The 17,786-nt window shown below is 37.6% G+C and overlaps 1 protein-coding gene across 2 annotated transcripts in view; it reads left to right on the top strand.

The window, feature by feature from the left end:
• The window catches only part of ZNF81 (zinc finger protein 81), a 112,088-nt gene extending 95,811 nt beyond the window's left edge, over positions 1-16,277 (top strand). For both annotated transcript variants that reach the window (XM_079123515.1, XM_079123514.1), the window contains exon 5: positions 5,748-16,277. In XM_079123515.1, coding sequence (XP_078979641.1) covers positions 5,748-7,456 — 1,709 coding nt within the window. In that variant the 3' untranslated portion in view covers positions 7,457-16,277. The remainder of the gene's footprint in view (positions 1-5,747) is intronic.
• Positions 16,278-17,786: the final 1,509 nt, after the last annotated feature.

Here is a 17,786-nt window from a genome sequence, read left to right as displayed (position 1 = left end):
TTCATCAGCATCAGTTGGAGTAGTAAACCACTAACATAAAGCATGGTGGACAGTTACCAAAGCCATCTCTTGCAATCCTATACCATTCACCATTGTCCTGTGTGCTCCAGTGTCCTACAAGTGGAGCAACTATGCAGGTACACTTTTTTCATTTTCTGCCTGAACTTGGACCCCAGTTCCACTGCTTCATGGAGTATAAAGTCTCATGGTGATATGTAAATATCTCCCTGGGGCAGGGAGCAGATCTGGATCCACCCCTTCAGGCTGTTTCTGTTGGGTCTCTAACTTTTAGACCATTACTGGTCTAACTTCCATTATATCTTCATTTTCCACCTCAAGTTCCTGAGTCGATTCCACATATAGGAGTGCCAGTTTTACTAGTCACCAGTGCCCTAATATGGGCTCTGAACCTATCCAGTTTAGTATAATAGCACGCCATGACATGCAAACACTCATCTGCAAGTTATGAGTGCCACTGTAGCACATTCTTGCTATCAACCTGTGCTAAAGTAGCTACTTTTTCTAGTTTTAACTCTTCCTGTGCTCTATAGAGCTGAGCCTGAGTGGCTAGCTCCTGTTCTGGTGCTAACTTTAATACACACAATAGGAGCCTTGCCACCGGTACAGTGACATTGTTTGTTTCCTTTCACTTTCCCACAACTAATTTGGATGCTACTTCCAACATTTTCAGCACTCTTCTTTGCATTTCACCACTCACACAGTGGTCTCCAACCCTCAGTAGGAAGCTGCCTCCAACCACAGCAAGGCTGGTGACCAATCCAGGATATCCCCTGCAGACTGCAAGCCTTTTCCCAATTCCACAGTCAACTCAACATACCCACCTTTGGGATCCTGCCAACTATGCCAATTGTTCCACCCCAGGGCTGGAAATACCCTAGTATACTGTTTACCAGTTCCAAAGGAAGAACCTAGAGGACTCAGTAGAGGTTTTGGACATTTTACTGCTTACTCCTCAGTGGCGGTGGGCAGGGAACAGCGAGGGCTGCACGTGCCTACAAGCCAGGGAATACATAGCACAGGTTGTGTGCCCACTGCACGGGGGAACGTCTTCAGATGTTTTATGAGTACATTCCTTTGCTTTACAAGCAGGGCCACTCTGTTGAGATCCTCTCCTAAAGATAGGAGAAAAGGGAAGTGGCCGGCTCCCCCTCTCCATTTCCTTTGTTATCACATTCTTTAGAGCCCTTCTCTTACCGCGAGCTTTCCTGGGCATGGATTAGTATTTAACCCAACACTTACTGATTTATCTTCTATTTGTTCAAGCAACTATGTGTCATTTTGGGGTAAAAATGGCAAGGAGATTTTAAAATTTATGTGGATATGCAAAAGACCTAGAATAACCAAAACAGTCTTGAGAATGAAGAAAGAGTATGGAGGTTAGATAATATCTAATGTTAAGATTTACTGTAAAGCAACAATAATCCAGGCCATATGGTATTGGTATAAGGATAGACAGATATGTAAAGAGAACAGAAAAGTCTAAAAGTAGAACCAAACATAAAAGGACAACTGTTTCTTGGCAAAGCTGCCAATGCAATTCAAAGGGAGAAATGAAAATCTTTTCAGTAAACTGTGCTGGAACAAATGGATATCAGTATTAATGGAAAAAGTAATACTTTGATCTATAGATCATACCATATACAACTCAAGTTCATTGTTTTTATTGGACCAACCCATCTAACTGATAATAACTTAACTCTAGAAAATATATTTTAAAATGAACTATTGAAGACACCTGAGTTATAAAAAGTATTTTTCTGAAAGCCTATCGTATGTGGATATAGTAGTTGGGGATTGTATCCTGAATATTATCAATGCTATCTTATAATAAAATGATATTCTTTTATATCATTCTGAAAAATATTAGTGTTCTTTTTTTTCACAGAAGAAATATTTATTTAGTTAGTTCTATGTGGTGCTGAGGATCAAGCCCAGTGCCTCACGCATGCTAGGCAAGCACTCTACCACTGAGCTACGACCCCAGTCCAGTGCTACGACCCCAGTCCAGTGTTAGTGTTCTTGTCATCACAGGCAGTTAACTGGGCTAGACTCAAACTGGAAATGCTGTCTCACTTAATGTGGGTAGCAACTCAGCTTTCAATTCAGCAGCTTTCACTTTGCTCCACCATGCAGAGGGTCAGCCAGACACATGCAAAATTTATACAGATAATTTGGTATTTATTTTCCTTTTGTTCTTTCTTTTGAGGTTGCCCTCTCAATCTATAGTGGTCCTGGGCACCCCAGCCTTACTCCCCTGGTTCCTCTGGCGAAAGGATGACAAGATTTTATGGGAAATTGAACTGGTTCACATTGCTGCTAAAAGTGCAGCTACTTTGAACAGAAACCAGAGAAAAGAGGGAACTCTGTGCTGATAACTTCCTCTAACTTTGGACTCCCCTCCAAAGTCTGCTTGCTTTTGATTTTTGTTTGTATGTTGGTTTTACTTTTATAGAAAATATATTTAGGGGCTGGGGATTTAGCTCAGTTGGTACAGTGCTCGCCTCACATACACAACACCCGGGGTTCCATCCCCAGCACCGCAAAAAAAAAAAAAAAAAAAAAAAAAAAATTGAGAATAGAAAATATATTTACTGTCCACAGAAGTATTTTTCTTAAGTAACTTACTTCTCCATAGTAGAATCTTGTGATTTATTCTTATACTTAGCTAAATTTTCTTATTAGTTCTAATGGGTCTTAGGCAAATAACCAAAATTTTCTGTGTCTATTATCTTATCTTCCTGTCATTACCTTATTAATCTATATGCCCCTTCATTTTTATTTTATCTTATTCATAGTCTAAAGGCAATAACTTTTAGTCTTTTACTATTAAGTATATCTGTGGCTTCTCTTAGGTGTCCTTTATTAATTTGTGACAATTTCTGTCTACTTCTAGTTCAAAGAAAATCTTTAACATGAATGGATGTTGAATTTCCAAATGCTACTTCTACATATATTGAGATGAACATTTTACTCTAGTAATGTGGTGAATTTCATTGATTTTTCAGATGTTAAACTAACCTTGTATTCCTGGAATAAAAATTACTTGATTGTGGCATATTATTATTTTTATGTATGCCTTGATTGAAGTTAGTAGTATTTGGTAAAGAACTTAATCTCCATGTTTATGAGAGACGTTGGTGTTTAGACTTGGGGGAAAGTTACCCTATAATATCTTTGATTTTGATATAATGTTAATGGTGGCCTCATAAGATGAGTTGGTACATTTCATGTCTGCTCTATTTTCTGAAAGATTTTGTTTAAAATTGCTACACTTGGTAGAATTTTTCAGTGTTTACTCCTCTTGTTGTGATTTTGTGTAAGAATGCCTTAAATTTTATATTTTCCCCTTAAGTATGTGATAAAATTCACCAATGAACTCATCTGGGCTATTTGAAAATTTCTTTGTGGGGCTATCATTAATTTCTAATTCATTTTTATAGGGATACTCCGATTTTCTATTTCTTCTTCTTTTAACAAGTTGTTCTTCCAAATAATTTATGCATTTCAACTATGTTGTCAATTTTGGGCATTAACTTTTCTCATAATATACTTTTATTCTAATTTTAATATCATTTGTATCTTTAGTGATACTTCGTCTTTTTCTAAAGTTGATAAATTTTTACTGTAATATATTAAAAACCTAATTTTGTATGCATTTTATGACATATCCTGAAAATATATAGAGCAAACATTGATGGTACTAAAAGAGAAATAGAAAAGCGCACAATCACTTTTAGAGACTTTAGCATTTCTATTTCTGTTACTGTTGGAACAAGTAGACAAAAGAATCTGGTGAGCCACCATGATGAACACCTGTAATCCTAGCAACATGGGAAGCTGAGGCAGGAGGATCACTAGTTAAAGGCCAACCTCAGGAACTTAGCAAGACCCTATCTTGAAATAAAAAGTAATCTGTAAAGAGGTTGAAGATTTGAACATGAAAATTCCTGTCATATTATGTTGGTTACTATATCCAACAGTTAGAGAATACATGTTTATTTTCAAGGGTACATGACATACTCACCAAAATAGACTATTTGGAGACATAAAGCTAATTATAACAAATTTCAAAGGACTGAAACTATATGCTGTATGTTTTTTAACTACTGTTGAATATAAACTCTGAACAGAAAGACAAGTAGAAAAATCTATTAATGTTTAGAAAGTAAGAAACACTTATCCCAACACAGCATGTACATAAAAGAAGAAACCACAATGGAATCAGAAACTGTTTTGAGCAGAATGAAAATATGACACATCAAAATTCATGAGAGCTAAGTGAAATAAGCCAATCCCAAAAAACCAAGGCTGAATGTTCTCTCTGATATGCAGCTGCTGACTCACAATGAACTGGGGGAGGTGGGGCAGATAAGAATAGAAAATCAATTAATTTTATTCCACACTTATAGAAAATCTTATTGCTCACGTTTATTCAGGAATCCAGGCTCCTTGTAGTACATTAATCTACCTTTTCTTCTTCTTTTTATTTTTTCTGGCATCTGCATGTTTGACTCTGTGTTACTGAGGAGTCCAGGTTTTAGCAAGCAAGAAGGTAGAAGCAGATATGGCAAAAACATACCTACTGTCTCAGTGCTCTAGTTTGAAAGTGGCACCCATCATCTGTCCCACATTCCTTTCATGAGAGCATTGTCACATGGCTATGTCAATTTTCAAGGGAAGCTCAGAAATGTTATGTGACTGGGCAGCCATTTTCTTTTCTTTTTGGGGGGGAGGGCGTACTGGTGATTGAACTCAGGGGCCCTCAACCACTGAGCCACACCCTCAGGCCTATTTTGTATTTTATTTAGAGACAGGGTCTCACTGAGTTGTTTAGCACCTCGCTAAGTTGCTGAGGCTGGCTTTGAACTCAGAATCCTTTTGCCTCAGCCTCCCAAGCTGCTGAGCAGCCATTTTCCTAACTACTATTCTGTTAATGCAAAAGATGGGGAAACATTCTACCAGATATCTTTCAGTCTTTATCACAGATAGTTTAACCTCTGTGATATATATATATATATATAATTTAGTACACACACAATACATATGTATGCAACATAAGCAAACAGTTTCACCTGCATAGAGAATTGGATTTTAGGTATCCATTTATTGTTTGCATAGATTAGGATGGCTATGATCATGGTATTTTTCCTGTGGACATCAGTGAGTTCTTTTTTATCATATTAGTTTGTTTTGTTGCTGATAATAGCGAGATATAGCAATGAGACTTGTGAGGATTTATAATTGAAAACTGATGAAGACTTAGACTCTGATTCACCTTCTCTCTGCATAGTCTCTCCACAGATATTTTCCCTTGTAATTCTTGTCTTATAAGTCTTCTGTCCACACTATTTGATATCCAAGCTTCCTACCAAAATAGGGCTAGAATGTTTATGTTGAACTTTAATTCCCAACTTAAGAGCTGTGTTTTACTGTAAATTATATAACCATTATGGGCTTCACTTTCCTTATCCACAAAAGGTGAATAATAATGGTACATACCTTATAGAGTGTTTTAAAGGATTAAATGTGTTCATATGTATGTATTTCTTAGAATAGCACTTGGAATATTGTGTCATATAAGAGGTTGACTTATACTAATTGCTATATGTGTATTTCATGTCGTCATCATCATATTTCCATGGATTTAATTTGGATAAGATTATGTATACCCTTTAATCTTCTGCTATCTATTCTTTATGCCACTTTTAATTTTTCTTTGTCTTTAGATGGTAAATTTGGAATTAAGAACTCACAAAAAAGAACTTCAGGAAAAACTACATTTCATGGTGAAATAGAGGATGAAGATACAAGAGATGATTCATTATATTCCATTTTAGAAGAACTGTGGCAAGATGCTGATCAGATAAAAATATACCAGGAAAAACAGAACAGCCCTCCAAATCACACCGAGTTTTTCAATAAGAAAATATTGAACAAAGAGCTGGATCATGAATATACAGACACTGGAAGATGTATACATCCAAGCCCAAATCTCATTCGTTCACAGAAGAGACCCCATAAACATGACTCATTTGAGAAACGTTTCAGGCATAATGTGGACTTACATATTCATGACAAAAGCAATACATCAAAGAACTTTGATAAAATTGTTGGCCATGGTCAAGTTTTCAGCCAGAGCACTTCTTTTACTAACCATGAAAATGCACATATGGGAGTGAAGATCTGTGAAAGTGATCAGTGTGAAAAAGTCCTCAGCCTCAAAAACACACTTAGTCAAAATCTGAAATTTCCTGTTGGGGAGAAAGCAAACACATGTGCTGAATTTGGAAAGATCTTCACCCAAAAGTCTTATCTCTTTGCACCTTCAAGAATTCACACTGTGGAAAAACCTCATGAACTTAGCAAATGTGTGAATGCTTTTACACAGAAGCCACTACTCAGTATATATCTGCGAGTTCATAGAGATGAAAAATTATACATATGTTCTCAATGTGGGAAGGCCTTCCTCCAGAATTCAGAATTAATGATGCATGAGAAAAGTCATACTAGAGAGAAACCCTATAAATGCAGTGAATGTGGAAAGTCATTTTTCCAGCTGTCTTCTCTACTCAGGCATCAGACAACTCATACTGGAGAAAAACTCTATGAATGCAGTGAATGTGGGAAAGGTTTCTCCCTGAACTCAGCCCTCAATATACATCAGAAAATCCATACTGGAGAGAGACATCATAAATGTAGTGAGTGTGGGAAAGCCTTCACCCAGAAGTCAACACTCAGGATGCATCAGAGAATTCACACAGGAGAGAGATCCTATATATGTACTGAATGTGGGCAGGCCTTCATCCAGAAGGCTCACTTGACTGCACATCAAAGAATTCATACTGGAGAGAAACCTTATGAATGCAGTGATTGTGGGAAATCTTTTCCCTCCAAGTCCCAACTTCAGATGCATAAGCGAATTCATACAGGGGAGAAACCCTATATATGTACTCAATGTGGGAAGGCCTTCACCAATAGGTCAAATCTCAATACTCACCAGAAGTCTCACACTGGAGAGAAGTCTTATATATGTGCTGAATGCGGGAAGGCCTTCACTGACAGGTCAAATTTCAATAAACACCAGACCATCCATACGGGAGAAAAACCCTATGTTTGTGCCGATTGTGGAAGGGCCTTCATCCAGAAGTCAGAGTTGATTACACATCAGAGAATTCATACTACAGAGAAGCCTTATAAATGTCCTGACTGTGAGAAATCCTTCTCCAAGAAACCACATCTCAAAGTACATCAGCGAATTCACACAGGAGAGAAACCATATATATGTGCAGAGTGCGGGAAGGCCTTCACTGACAGGTCAAATTTCAATAAACACCAAACAATTCATACTGGAGATAAACCCTATAAATGCAGTGACTGTGGAAAGGGCTTCACCCAGAAATCAGTTCTTAGTATGCATCGCAATATTCATACATGAAATAACCCTGTTTTTTAAAAATGAGAGAGCCTTACCATAGAAGTCAGGTCTAACTGTGTATTATAAAATTCGTCTGAGATGGACCTTGTATGAAAACACTGTATAAAGAAGCATTCATCAGTCTATCTCACCTGAGATGAAAAAAAATTTTAGAAGAGACCCTGTAAGAATACATTGAAAGAAGGTGGATTTTCACATTTACACAGTCTCACAAAATACAGTAGAATTAACATTGGGGAAATGCTGTCAGTTTGGTACGTTAGGAAAAAAAACCTTCCTGTGGAAAGTATCATGAAGCAAATTATTACCAAATTGTTTATAGGGTATAGGATGTAAAATTATTTAAGTGACAGTCATGTTTACTATATTATAGTAAACAGTTTCATAAGAAAATAATGTATTTGTTGTGCAGCAGACCTCTCAGTTCTATAGGGTGTTTGTGGTAAAATATTGCATAGAAGGATGAATAATTGAAATGAAATTCTTTTTTAAAATTTAGAATGTTTATCAAGTGTTCATTATTGAATATATCTACCAAAAGAATTCATAAAAGTCATTTTGGCTCTTTATATACATACATCTGCATATACAATTTACATGAATATTATTCCTACTGTTTTCTGTGACATAGTACTCTTAGTACATAGTACATAGTACATAGCACAATGCAAAATAACCACAGATTCCTCCCATCCATTTATATACGGTCCCTTTTGCAACAAGAAAAACCTTGTTTCTCTTATTAAATATGTTATGGCTTGGATACGAAGTGTCCTCTAAAGGCTCCTGTGTTAATGCAAGAATGTTCAAAGGTGAAATGATTATATTATGAGAGCTATAACCTGATCAGCTCATCTTAGTTTGAATGGACTACTGGGTGTTAGCTGTGTGCAGACTGTATGCATGGCTCAAGGACGTGGGTCACTGGGAGTATACCCTAGAAGGTTCATCTTCTGTGCAGCCCTTTCACCTCACTCTCTGCTTCCTGGTTGCCATGAGCTAATAGCTTTCCTCCAGGGCACTCATTAGTCATGATGCTATACCTCACCTCAGGCCCAGAGTGATGGAACTGGCTGACCATGAGCAGAACCTTGGAAACTATGAGCCTGAAATAAACTTTTCATCCTCTAAATTGGTCTTGTCAAGTATTTTGGTCATAGTGACAAAGAGCTAACACAAAATAGTTCTTATCTGTCTTTGTTCCTTGACTTTCAACTTGGCCATATGATTTGCTTTGGCCACGGAACATTAGCAGAGAGATTTCAAGAAGAGGCTGGAGAAGTGTGAACGCCTGCTTTGGGGCTTACCCTTTCTCGCTGCTCTTTGGAATCCTGAGATCTCAGTGTTAAGAAGCACAGATGCCCTACTGTGGGACAAGAAATCACATAGAGCAGAGGTGAGCCAGTTTAGCTGATGCCCCATGGAACAATTTGCATATGGGCTTGGGAATGAGTCCTTCATAGGCCTATGTCCCCAGCCAAACCAGCCCAGCCCAAAATAGCCATGTCAGTTATCCCAGCGAACCTGAAGAATTATGAGTTAAATAAGTGATTTGTTTTAGGTAATTATGTTTTGGGGTAGTTTGTTGCATATCAAATGCTAAATACTACTTAAAAGTATATGTGTGTGAATTGAACTATACCCAAACATAATATGGCATTGACTTTGGACCTGGGTAGCCAGTAGAGACTGGAGAATAGTGAGGAAATCTGTTAGCAAAGTCTAGAAAATATGACAACTTATTAGAAAGGAAAAAGTGGCAAAATGATCACCATGCTCTGTGGGAAGATACAGAATGTACCAAACAAACTTGTGAATCTGACTAAAGAGATTTGCTATGGAATATAGGAAGTGTCAGTTTGCTTCTTTTAACTGCATATGAGAAGGTACAGAATGAGAAAAATGAATAAAATAAATACTTGTTCCCCTGGCAAACAATCAGAAGAAACAGAGAAATGCCAGAATTTGCTGTGTTGGGAAATAATTTTTTTCACATAACTAGTCTCTTCGGCCACCAAAATATTTTTAAGGTACAAAATGACCTTAGGGTGAATATCAAGTCATGGGTATGTCTGTAAAACCCTTTGTTACAATATGTGAAATACTGTATTCTCTTGGTTGTTGGGAAACCCTGTCAGTGAAACTAATGGGTATCTAAAAATCTTTGAGATATGATTCCACAGTAGCCTGACAATGCTCTAAGGAGAAAGACTTGCCTAAAAAGAATTGTTGATGTGGCATTTAGGGCATGGAGTAGACCTGAACAGATTCATAGGAAACTCATAGTTTTTAATTGAGTTTTATCTGTGAAACTACCTCCATATTGGCTTTAAAGGAACTGAAACAATTCAAAATGACTCTGGATTCTTCTCCCTAACTTCTGTGAACAGAATGCAAGACAACAATGTTATTCAGCTACAAATATGAACCATTTCTTATGGGAAGTGAAGGATGTCTCAGAGGGAAGGCCCAAGAACAATATATTAAAATGGACTGGAAAGCCATTTCCAGGGGAAACTGGGCCATAATCAGGAAACACTGTCTGTCCCTGGAGCAAGGGGAGCTGACATTTTCTCTGTGGTATTTCAGAATTATTGTGGAACAGTGAATGATCTTGTTGCTCTTCTTGTTGAATGGGAATATTCTCCCTATTGCAGTTATTCTTCCTCTCCCCATATATATCTTAAGTGTGTGTTTGAGAAGGGCGTGCCAAATAACTTGTCATTTAGCTCACAGGATCAAGAAACTGAGAAACTATACTCAAGGAGCCTTGGCCACATCTGAAACTGGTACAGAAGACATGGAATCCTGGATTTGAACCTGATACCATGATTTTGGATGGAATATTTAGAGGCCCTGGAATGAGAGTGACCATGTCTTGCATGGGGTGGTAATTGAATAATTTGTGATCAGAACATACACTGTGTTAGAAAAATGCTACATGTCTCCCATCTCTATATGGGTGTCCTTGTCAGCTTTTATTTCTCTTTGCATTTCGTTTGGGATAATTTATATTGATCTATCTTCAAGTACACTGATTCCCCTGCATCCTGGCTCTGTCAGGCCTACTGATGAATCTATTTAAAGCATTCTTCTTTTCGGTTATGTTTTATTTTTTATATTTACTATTTTCATTTGATTTGTATAGTGTTTCTATTTCTGCTGAAATTCCCTATCTGTTCATTCATGTTCCCATTTTCCACTATTTCCTTTGTCTTAGTTTGAACTACTGTAACAAAGTACTATAGACTGGATGGCTTATAAATAATAGAAATTTTTTTTTTACCATTCTGAAGGCTAGAAGTCTGAGATTGGGGTGCCAGTATGATCAGGTTCTGGTGAGGACCCTTTTCTGGATTATAGACTACCAAGCTCTCATTGTACCTTTACTTGGCTTTTGGGCCTTCTGTATCCTCACTGGAAAGCTCTCTGGGGTACCTTTTATAAGGGCATGAATCCCATTTGTAATGCCTCCACCTCATGACCTACCTACCTCTCAAAGGCCCCACCTCCTGATACCATCACATTGGGGATAAGGATTTCAGTATACAGGTTTTGTGGGACCACAGACATCCAGTCTATAACACCGTTTAACATATTTTAACCCAGTTTATTTTAATTTCCCTGCCTGATAGCTCCAATAACTCAGCCAAGTGAGTTCAGGTCTTTTGACAGCTTTACCTTTTGACAGTAGGTTCCTTTCTCTTGCTGTTCTGCATCTAGTAAGTTTTAGCTAAATGTTGGATATTGGGCAAAGGGCAGTATAAACTGCAATGAATAGTATTTATTCATGGAAATATGCATGACTGCTCTTCTGATAGGCCATTAGCATGGGGGCATTGAGTTGATCCAGTCAGTGGTTGGGTTGGGTTTTCGTTTTGTTGTTGCTGTTGTGAACTTCAGCGTAACATAGACTTCAAATTCCTCTAATATTACCTTGTGTTTGAAGTAGACACTGGTTTTCTAGAGAATTTTTCTCAACGTTGCTGGACTGTATTTGTCTTTAGGCCTTTCCGATATTTCTCCATCTCAGTGATGGACTCTCTACATTTTTGTCTCTCTCTTAGTAGTAGACTTCTGGTGTTTTGTTTGTTAGTTTGGTACTGGGGATTGAATCCAGGGGCACTTTACCCCTGAGCTATATCCCCAGCCCTTTTATTTATTTATTTTTTTTTGGGTGGGGGGACAGGGTCTCTCTTTGTTGCCCAGGCTAACCTTGAAATTAATAATTCTCCTGGCTCAGCCTCCCAAGTCACTGGAATTAAAGGCATGCATCACTGTGCCCAGCTACACTGCTGTTCTTACTTGGTTCTTGCTAACCTGGTATGGGACACAAAAGTTGTCCGGTGTCCCTGGGTCTTAACACTTTTTTTCCCCAGTGATCCTGCCCCTCTTCCACTGGTAGGAGGTATTTTATTGTCTGGCCCACGATAGTTTCCTGCCCTTCCATCATGGGTAGGTTGTTTTTTTCCTTTTCCCTTTCTCTAGTCACAGTGGATCTTCACCTGTATCCTGAGGGTGAAGGGGGTTTGCTGCACTGCACTGAGTGGCTTAAGGCTTTTTGTTTAATAGAGTAGGGTCCCTTGGTATTTTGTATCATTTCTGTATCAGCAGCCACCCCCTTACTGGCCTACACCAGGGAAGGAGGCTTTCTCTAGTTTCCCACCATACCACTAGTGTTTTTTTAAAATTTTTTTTAGTTGTTGATGGACCTTTATTTTTAAATTTATTAACGTGCAGTGCTAAGGATCGAAACCAGTGCCTCACACATGCTAGGCAAGTGCTCTACCCCTGAGCTACAGTCTGAGCCCTGACTAGTGTTTCTTATGAGCACCAAGTGGAGGTCTATGGAGAAGAGCCTTCAAGTGGGAGCCAACAGCCCTTGGGTCTATAGCTCTCAGGAGTTCTATATTCTTACACTATCCCACATTCAGCCTTTAACAATTTATTAAATTTTCTTGCTAAATTATTATTCTCATATGGTGGCCTCATATTCTTCCCTGCTCTGCCACAGGTGGCCCAGGATAACTTCCTGCATCCTTTGAAGCACTTGTCATTTCTTATATGTTGAGCTGGCTGCTTGCTCTATGTTCTTAGATCTCTGATAGGGTTAAGAAAAGTTATAATTCTGTAGATTATTTAGGTTTTTTTTGTTTGTTTTAACAATGTAAGCAATGCACTTTCCAGATTTCTACATCCTAGGCCAGATATGTAGACAGTCTTCTTTGGTCCCTACCATCAGCACATATGCCCCTTTTCAATGTGACTTTACCATTTCAACTACCAAGAAATAGAGTTTATTTCTCCAGCCCTTGAAACTGGGCTTGACCATTTCTTTAGCTAATGGAATATTAGCAAATATGACACAGGAAGCCATAAGAAGTGTTTGCACATTGAGGTTGGCCCACTCTTGCTGCTCTTTGGAGTCCTAAGCCCATGTGTGAAAAAGCAGGAATTGTGAAATTGGAAAATGACAGACCACTCGGAGCAGTGGTGGAGCAGATATGATTCATCCTAACTGTGGCACCTCAACTGACCGATTTTCAACTGCCAAATATGTGAACGAAGACGTCCCAGCCAGCCATCCCAGATCAAGGTAACTATGGTCAGCAGTCTCTGAGATGATGCTGAGTGTTGCCCCCTCCTGGTGTTCATACTGTTGTATAAACCCCTCTCCTTGAATTTGGGCTGGATTTAGTGACTTGCTTCTAGAATGAGGCAGAGGTAATGGATATCACTTCCAGGATTAGGTTACAAAAAGACCACAGCTTCTGGTTTGGTGTTCCCTTAATCTTTCAGATGGCTCATCCTAGGGGAAGACAGTTGCCATCTCATTAGGAAACCCTTTAAAAAGACCCATGTTAGTGATTTTGAGAGGATATCCTCCCCCAGTGTTGCCTTCAGATGGAACCTTCAAGCCAGATAGCTTGACTGACCTCATGAAAAATCTTTGGTCACAGGCATCCTTCTAAGCCCTACTTGAATTTGTGACCCAGAGAAACTGAGATAATAAATGTTGTTTTAAGCTGACAAATGTTAGGGTAATTTGTTACACAGTAATAGGTTAGTAATATACTGGCCCAGACAAGGAAAGCTCTTCCATCCGTTCCACCCATCCCAGACAACTAACATAATAATGGATTAAAATGTTTATTGTAAGTCTCTAAGTTTGTGGTTTGTTACCCAGAAAAAGAAACTAGCTGACAAATTCACTATTTAATGAATTTTATCCTCCACTCTTCTTCCCCAACAGATAACCAATGCTAATCAACTACTAGAAACACTTCCATGTTTTAGTCTTGCTAATAAACCTGTATAGATGTACATATGTGAATATGCTTATAATCACCTAGAAACTATATAAAGATTGCTATCTTCTTTGATGAATACAACCATCTTTGAATCTTGCTTTATTCCTCAACAATGTCTCTTTTGAATGGTTGTATGATAGTTTGTGGGGTGAATATGTAAGAATTTATGCAGTTATTTGCATATTAAAATTTCTTCAAATTGTTTTGTCATTAGAAGAAGTGTTATTAAGAATATTAAGGAGTTGAGATGGGGATGTAGCACAGTCATAGAGCACTTAGCTAGCATGTTCAAGACCCAGGTTCTGATCCACCACACACACACACACACACACACACACACATGCTTGCGAAGAGGTAGCTTGTTTAGGCTCATGCCAGAGTTATCAGTCCTAGCTTTACCAGTTATTAGCTGTGTAACCTTGGGCGGGTTAGTTAACCTGTCTTTTCTGATTTTTTCAGCTATAAAGATGTTCATACTAGTTACCTCTCTCAGATTTCTTGGAGAAGCATACTCTCCTGGGGCTGCTTTAGCAAAGTACTACAAATTAGGTGGCTTAAAGCAACAGAAATTTATTATCTCACAGTTCTGGAGGCTAGAAGTTCAAAATCAACGTGTCATCAGGGCCCTATACCCTATGAAAATGGTAGGGAAGGAACTATTCCATGCCTCTTTACTAACTTCTGATAGCTTTATGTGTTACTGGGCTTGTGGATGCATCAGTCCATTGACGTAGTTGATTTCTCCTTGAGGTCTTTACATCATGTTCCTTCTATGCATCTGTCTCTGTATCTAAATTTTCCTTTTTGTAAGAGAACCAGGTAAGTTAGTTCCTACCCTAATAACTTCTTTTTAAGCTGATAGCCTATGTAAAGACTATTTCCAAATAAGGTCATGTTCTGAGGTACTGGGGGTTATGATTTCCACGTATCTTTTTAGGAGGACACAATTCAACCCATAACAAGAAGTTAATGCATTTTATTTGTGTAGGGCACTTACAACTTTGTATGGAGAGAAGTTCTTAATGACTATTAGGTACACCTCAATTACTGTACTTGCTTAGGTCTCCATACAACTTTCTGTGCTTGGGAAAGCAGTGGGATTTGAGAACGTCCGTACATCTAAATCTCATCCAACTATCTACAGAAAAATGTGGTTAAAAAGCAAAAGCAAGCCTAGGACTAAGGCTTGTGTGACCAACATTTGAGGAATAGGCCAAGATGGATCCATTTAGAGTGGATAATGAGAAGGAGCTCCCAGAGAGGTCAAAAACATGCCAGATGAAAAAGGGGCTCACAGAAGAGTGTTTCCAAGATGTGTATTAGTGGAAGATGTGTCCAGAATAGAGGTCAGGTCATATGAGAGTGGAAAACTGATGGTTTTTGTGACTAGTAAGCCATTGTTGACTTGGTTGAGTGCTATTTTGGAAACAAATTTAAAGAAAGCAGTTGAGTAAACCTGAAGGACTGAATTCACCATAAGGCAACTTCTCGTAGAAAAAAATATTAGGTCATTAGGCTGGATTGTTCTGTGTTGTCTGGCTTAAACTGAGAAACGAGAAGTAGAATTCATGTGAGAATTGTGAGGTCAAAAAGAAGGAGAAACTTCTGCTCTAAAAGTCTTTGAAATTATATACAGTAAAGGACAGATACAGAGGTACCCAGCATGTTTTATTTTTTCCTCACTCTTTTCCACTCTATATCCAGTCCTTCTTTCCATCTCAGCACTGCTGACAGTGGCCCCAGGCCCACTACCAGATTCTTGGGTGCAGACCCACAGAGGGAACAGCTTCTTGTAGATTTCTTCAGCTCCTCTTCACAATCCTACTTCACTAGCTGCATGTTTTGGCTTCTGAGATATTCCTGAAAGCTCTGATTAATCCACCCATTACAGTGATTTCTGAACTCTTCCTGCCCCCCTTCTTATCTTTACATTCCCAGATACTCCTATGAATTGTGCATTGTCTAATTAATATTTTAAAATTCCTTATTCCGTGATGGGAATATAGCTCAGTGGCAAAGTACTTGCCTAACATGGGTGAGGCCCTGGGTTCAATTCCCTGCACCACCAAAAAAGGAAAATAAACCCTTATTCCATAATTGTCATACTGATTATGCTTTCCTGATTGATATACTTTCTTTTCCTAAGAACATGACAGATGTTCTAAAATTGAGTGATGCCAGTGAGAAGTCTTAGACAAACTGGCTCTTTTTTCCCTTGTACATTATGTAATGTGCCTTTCTGCCATATGATTCCTTTTTATTTTTGAAGTTCGGTTCTATGGAAGCACATGTCTTGGTCCTGTTTTTTTTTTTTATCCCTTGTACTGAGGATTTAACCCAGAGGCACATTACTGTTGAGATACATTCCCAATACTTTTTAGTTTTCATTTTGAGACAGAGTCTTGCTAAATTTCTGAGGCTGACCTTGAACTTGCTATCCTCCTGCCTCAGCCTCTCTAGTCAGTGGGATTATAGGCATGCACCACCACACCTTCAAGTTCTGAAGTTTGTGTATTAATTTTACCTGGGTTATAGTAAGCCATTCCAGTTATTCATTTGGTAAAAGTTTTATTTTGCATAACTTTTTTCCTGATCCATTGTTTCTCTTCTTAAAGGGATATCAATTATGCATATGTAAGATATCTTTGTCATCTTCTACATTTATTTTGTACCACTCCACATTCATTTCATATTATTCTTCCTAGAATAGTATGATTGACTCTAGCCTCATATTAGGAGACATTTCTCCATGAAGTTCTTAATGTTTATACTTTAACAACCAATTTGTTCAGATTTATTTACATTCCAAGATAGTGAAGACAGAGAATGTCTCCCTCTCTGGAGACATTCCTACAGTATATTTGGCAACATTCCACAGTAGTAAAAATCATGTCTCTATTTGAACATGAGGATAGGCAATAAAAAATATAAAATCATTTTCTTTCACATTTTAATTATGTACATTTTCAGTCATATAGAAATATTAAAATAACTACAATAAAAATCCATACAACCATCATCTATTTTTAACAATTATATGTAAATTTTTCCTGAAATATTGATGGTAAGTTGTAGACATTATAACATTATACCATTAAAAAATAGGACATCCATGTCCTAAAAAGAACAGTGTTCTCCCACAAACTGGAATATCATATCAATCTAATTTGATAATATCTCATATATAATTCATTTTCATATTTCTTCTCTTGTCCTCAAAATATATTTTACATCTTTATTGTGTCTTAACTAGCATATGATGAATGGAAGTTGTTTAAAGTATACAATTTGATGTTTTGATGTGTGTGCACCTTTCATCAATACAATAAAAATGAACATATCCACCCCCTACAACAAATTTCCTTGTGCCTTTTTGTCATCTTGTTCTTTTTCTATATCCTTTTCCCCATCCGCAGGCAACCATTGATCTATTTTCTGTCATTATAGGCTAGTTTGCATTTTCCGTAATTTTATATAAATAAAATTATATTATAGGCACTCTTGTTTGACTTCTTTCAGTCAGATAATTACTTTGAGATTCATTTCTGTTGTTACATGTATCCATATTCATTTTTATTGCTAATGATGTTACATGTATGGATGTACCAAAATTTGTTTATGTATTAGTAGAAATTTGTTTTGTTGTTTTTGACTATTAAAAATAAAACTAATATGAACATTTTTATACAAGTCTGTTTGGATATTGTTTTCATTTATTTTGCATAAATGCCTATGCATGGAAGACTTGGTCATGTGACGGGTATATACTTCATGATTTGAGAAATTGCAAACTGTTTTCCAAAGTGGCTGGGCCATTTTATATTTTGGCCAGTCAAAGAAATGTGTTTCAGTTGTTGCGTATCTTTGCCCTCATTGAGTATGATTATTTTAGCCATTGTAGTGGGACTGTAGTGTTACCCAGCTTTGGTTTTAATTTATGTTTCTCTAATAACTAATGCTGTTGAGCATCTTCTCATATGTTTATTTGCTATATGTATATCATCTTGGTTAATGTATCT

This window comes from Sciurus vulgaris, assembly GCF_902686455.1.
Source record: "Sciurus vulgaris genome assembly, chromosome: X".
NCBI lineage: Eukaryota > Metazoa > Chordata > Mammalia > Rodentia > Sciuridae > Sciurus > Sciurus vulgaris.
This window is presented reverse-complemented; position numbering and strand designations above follow the sequence as displayed.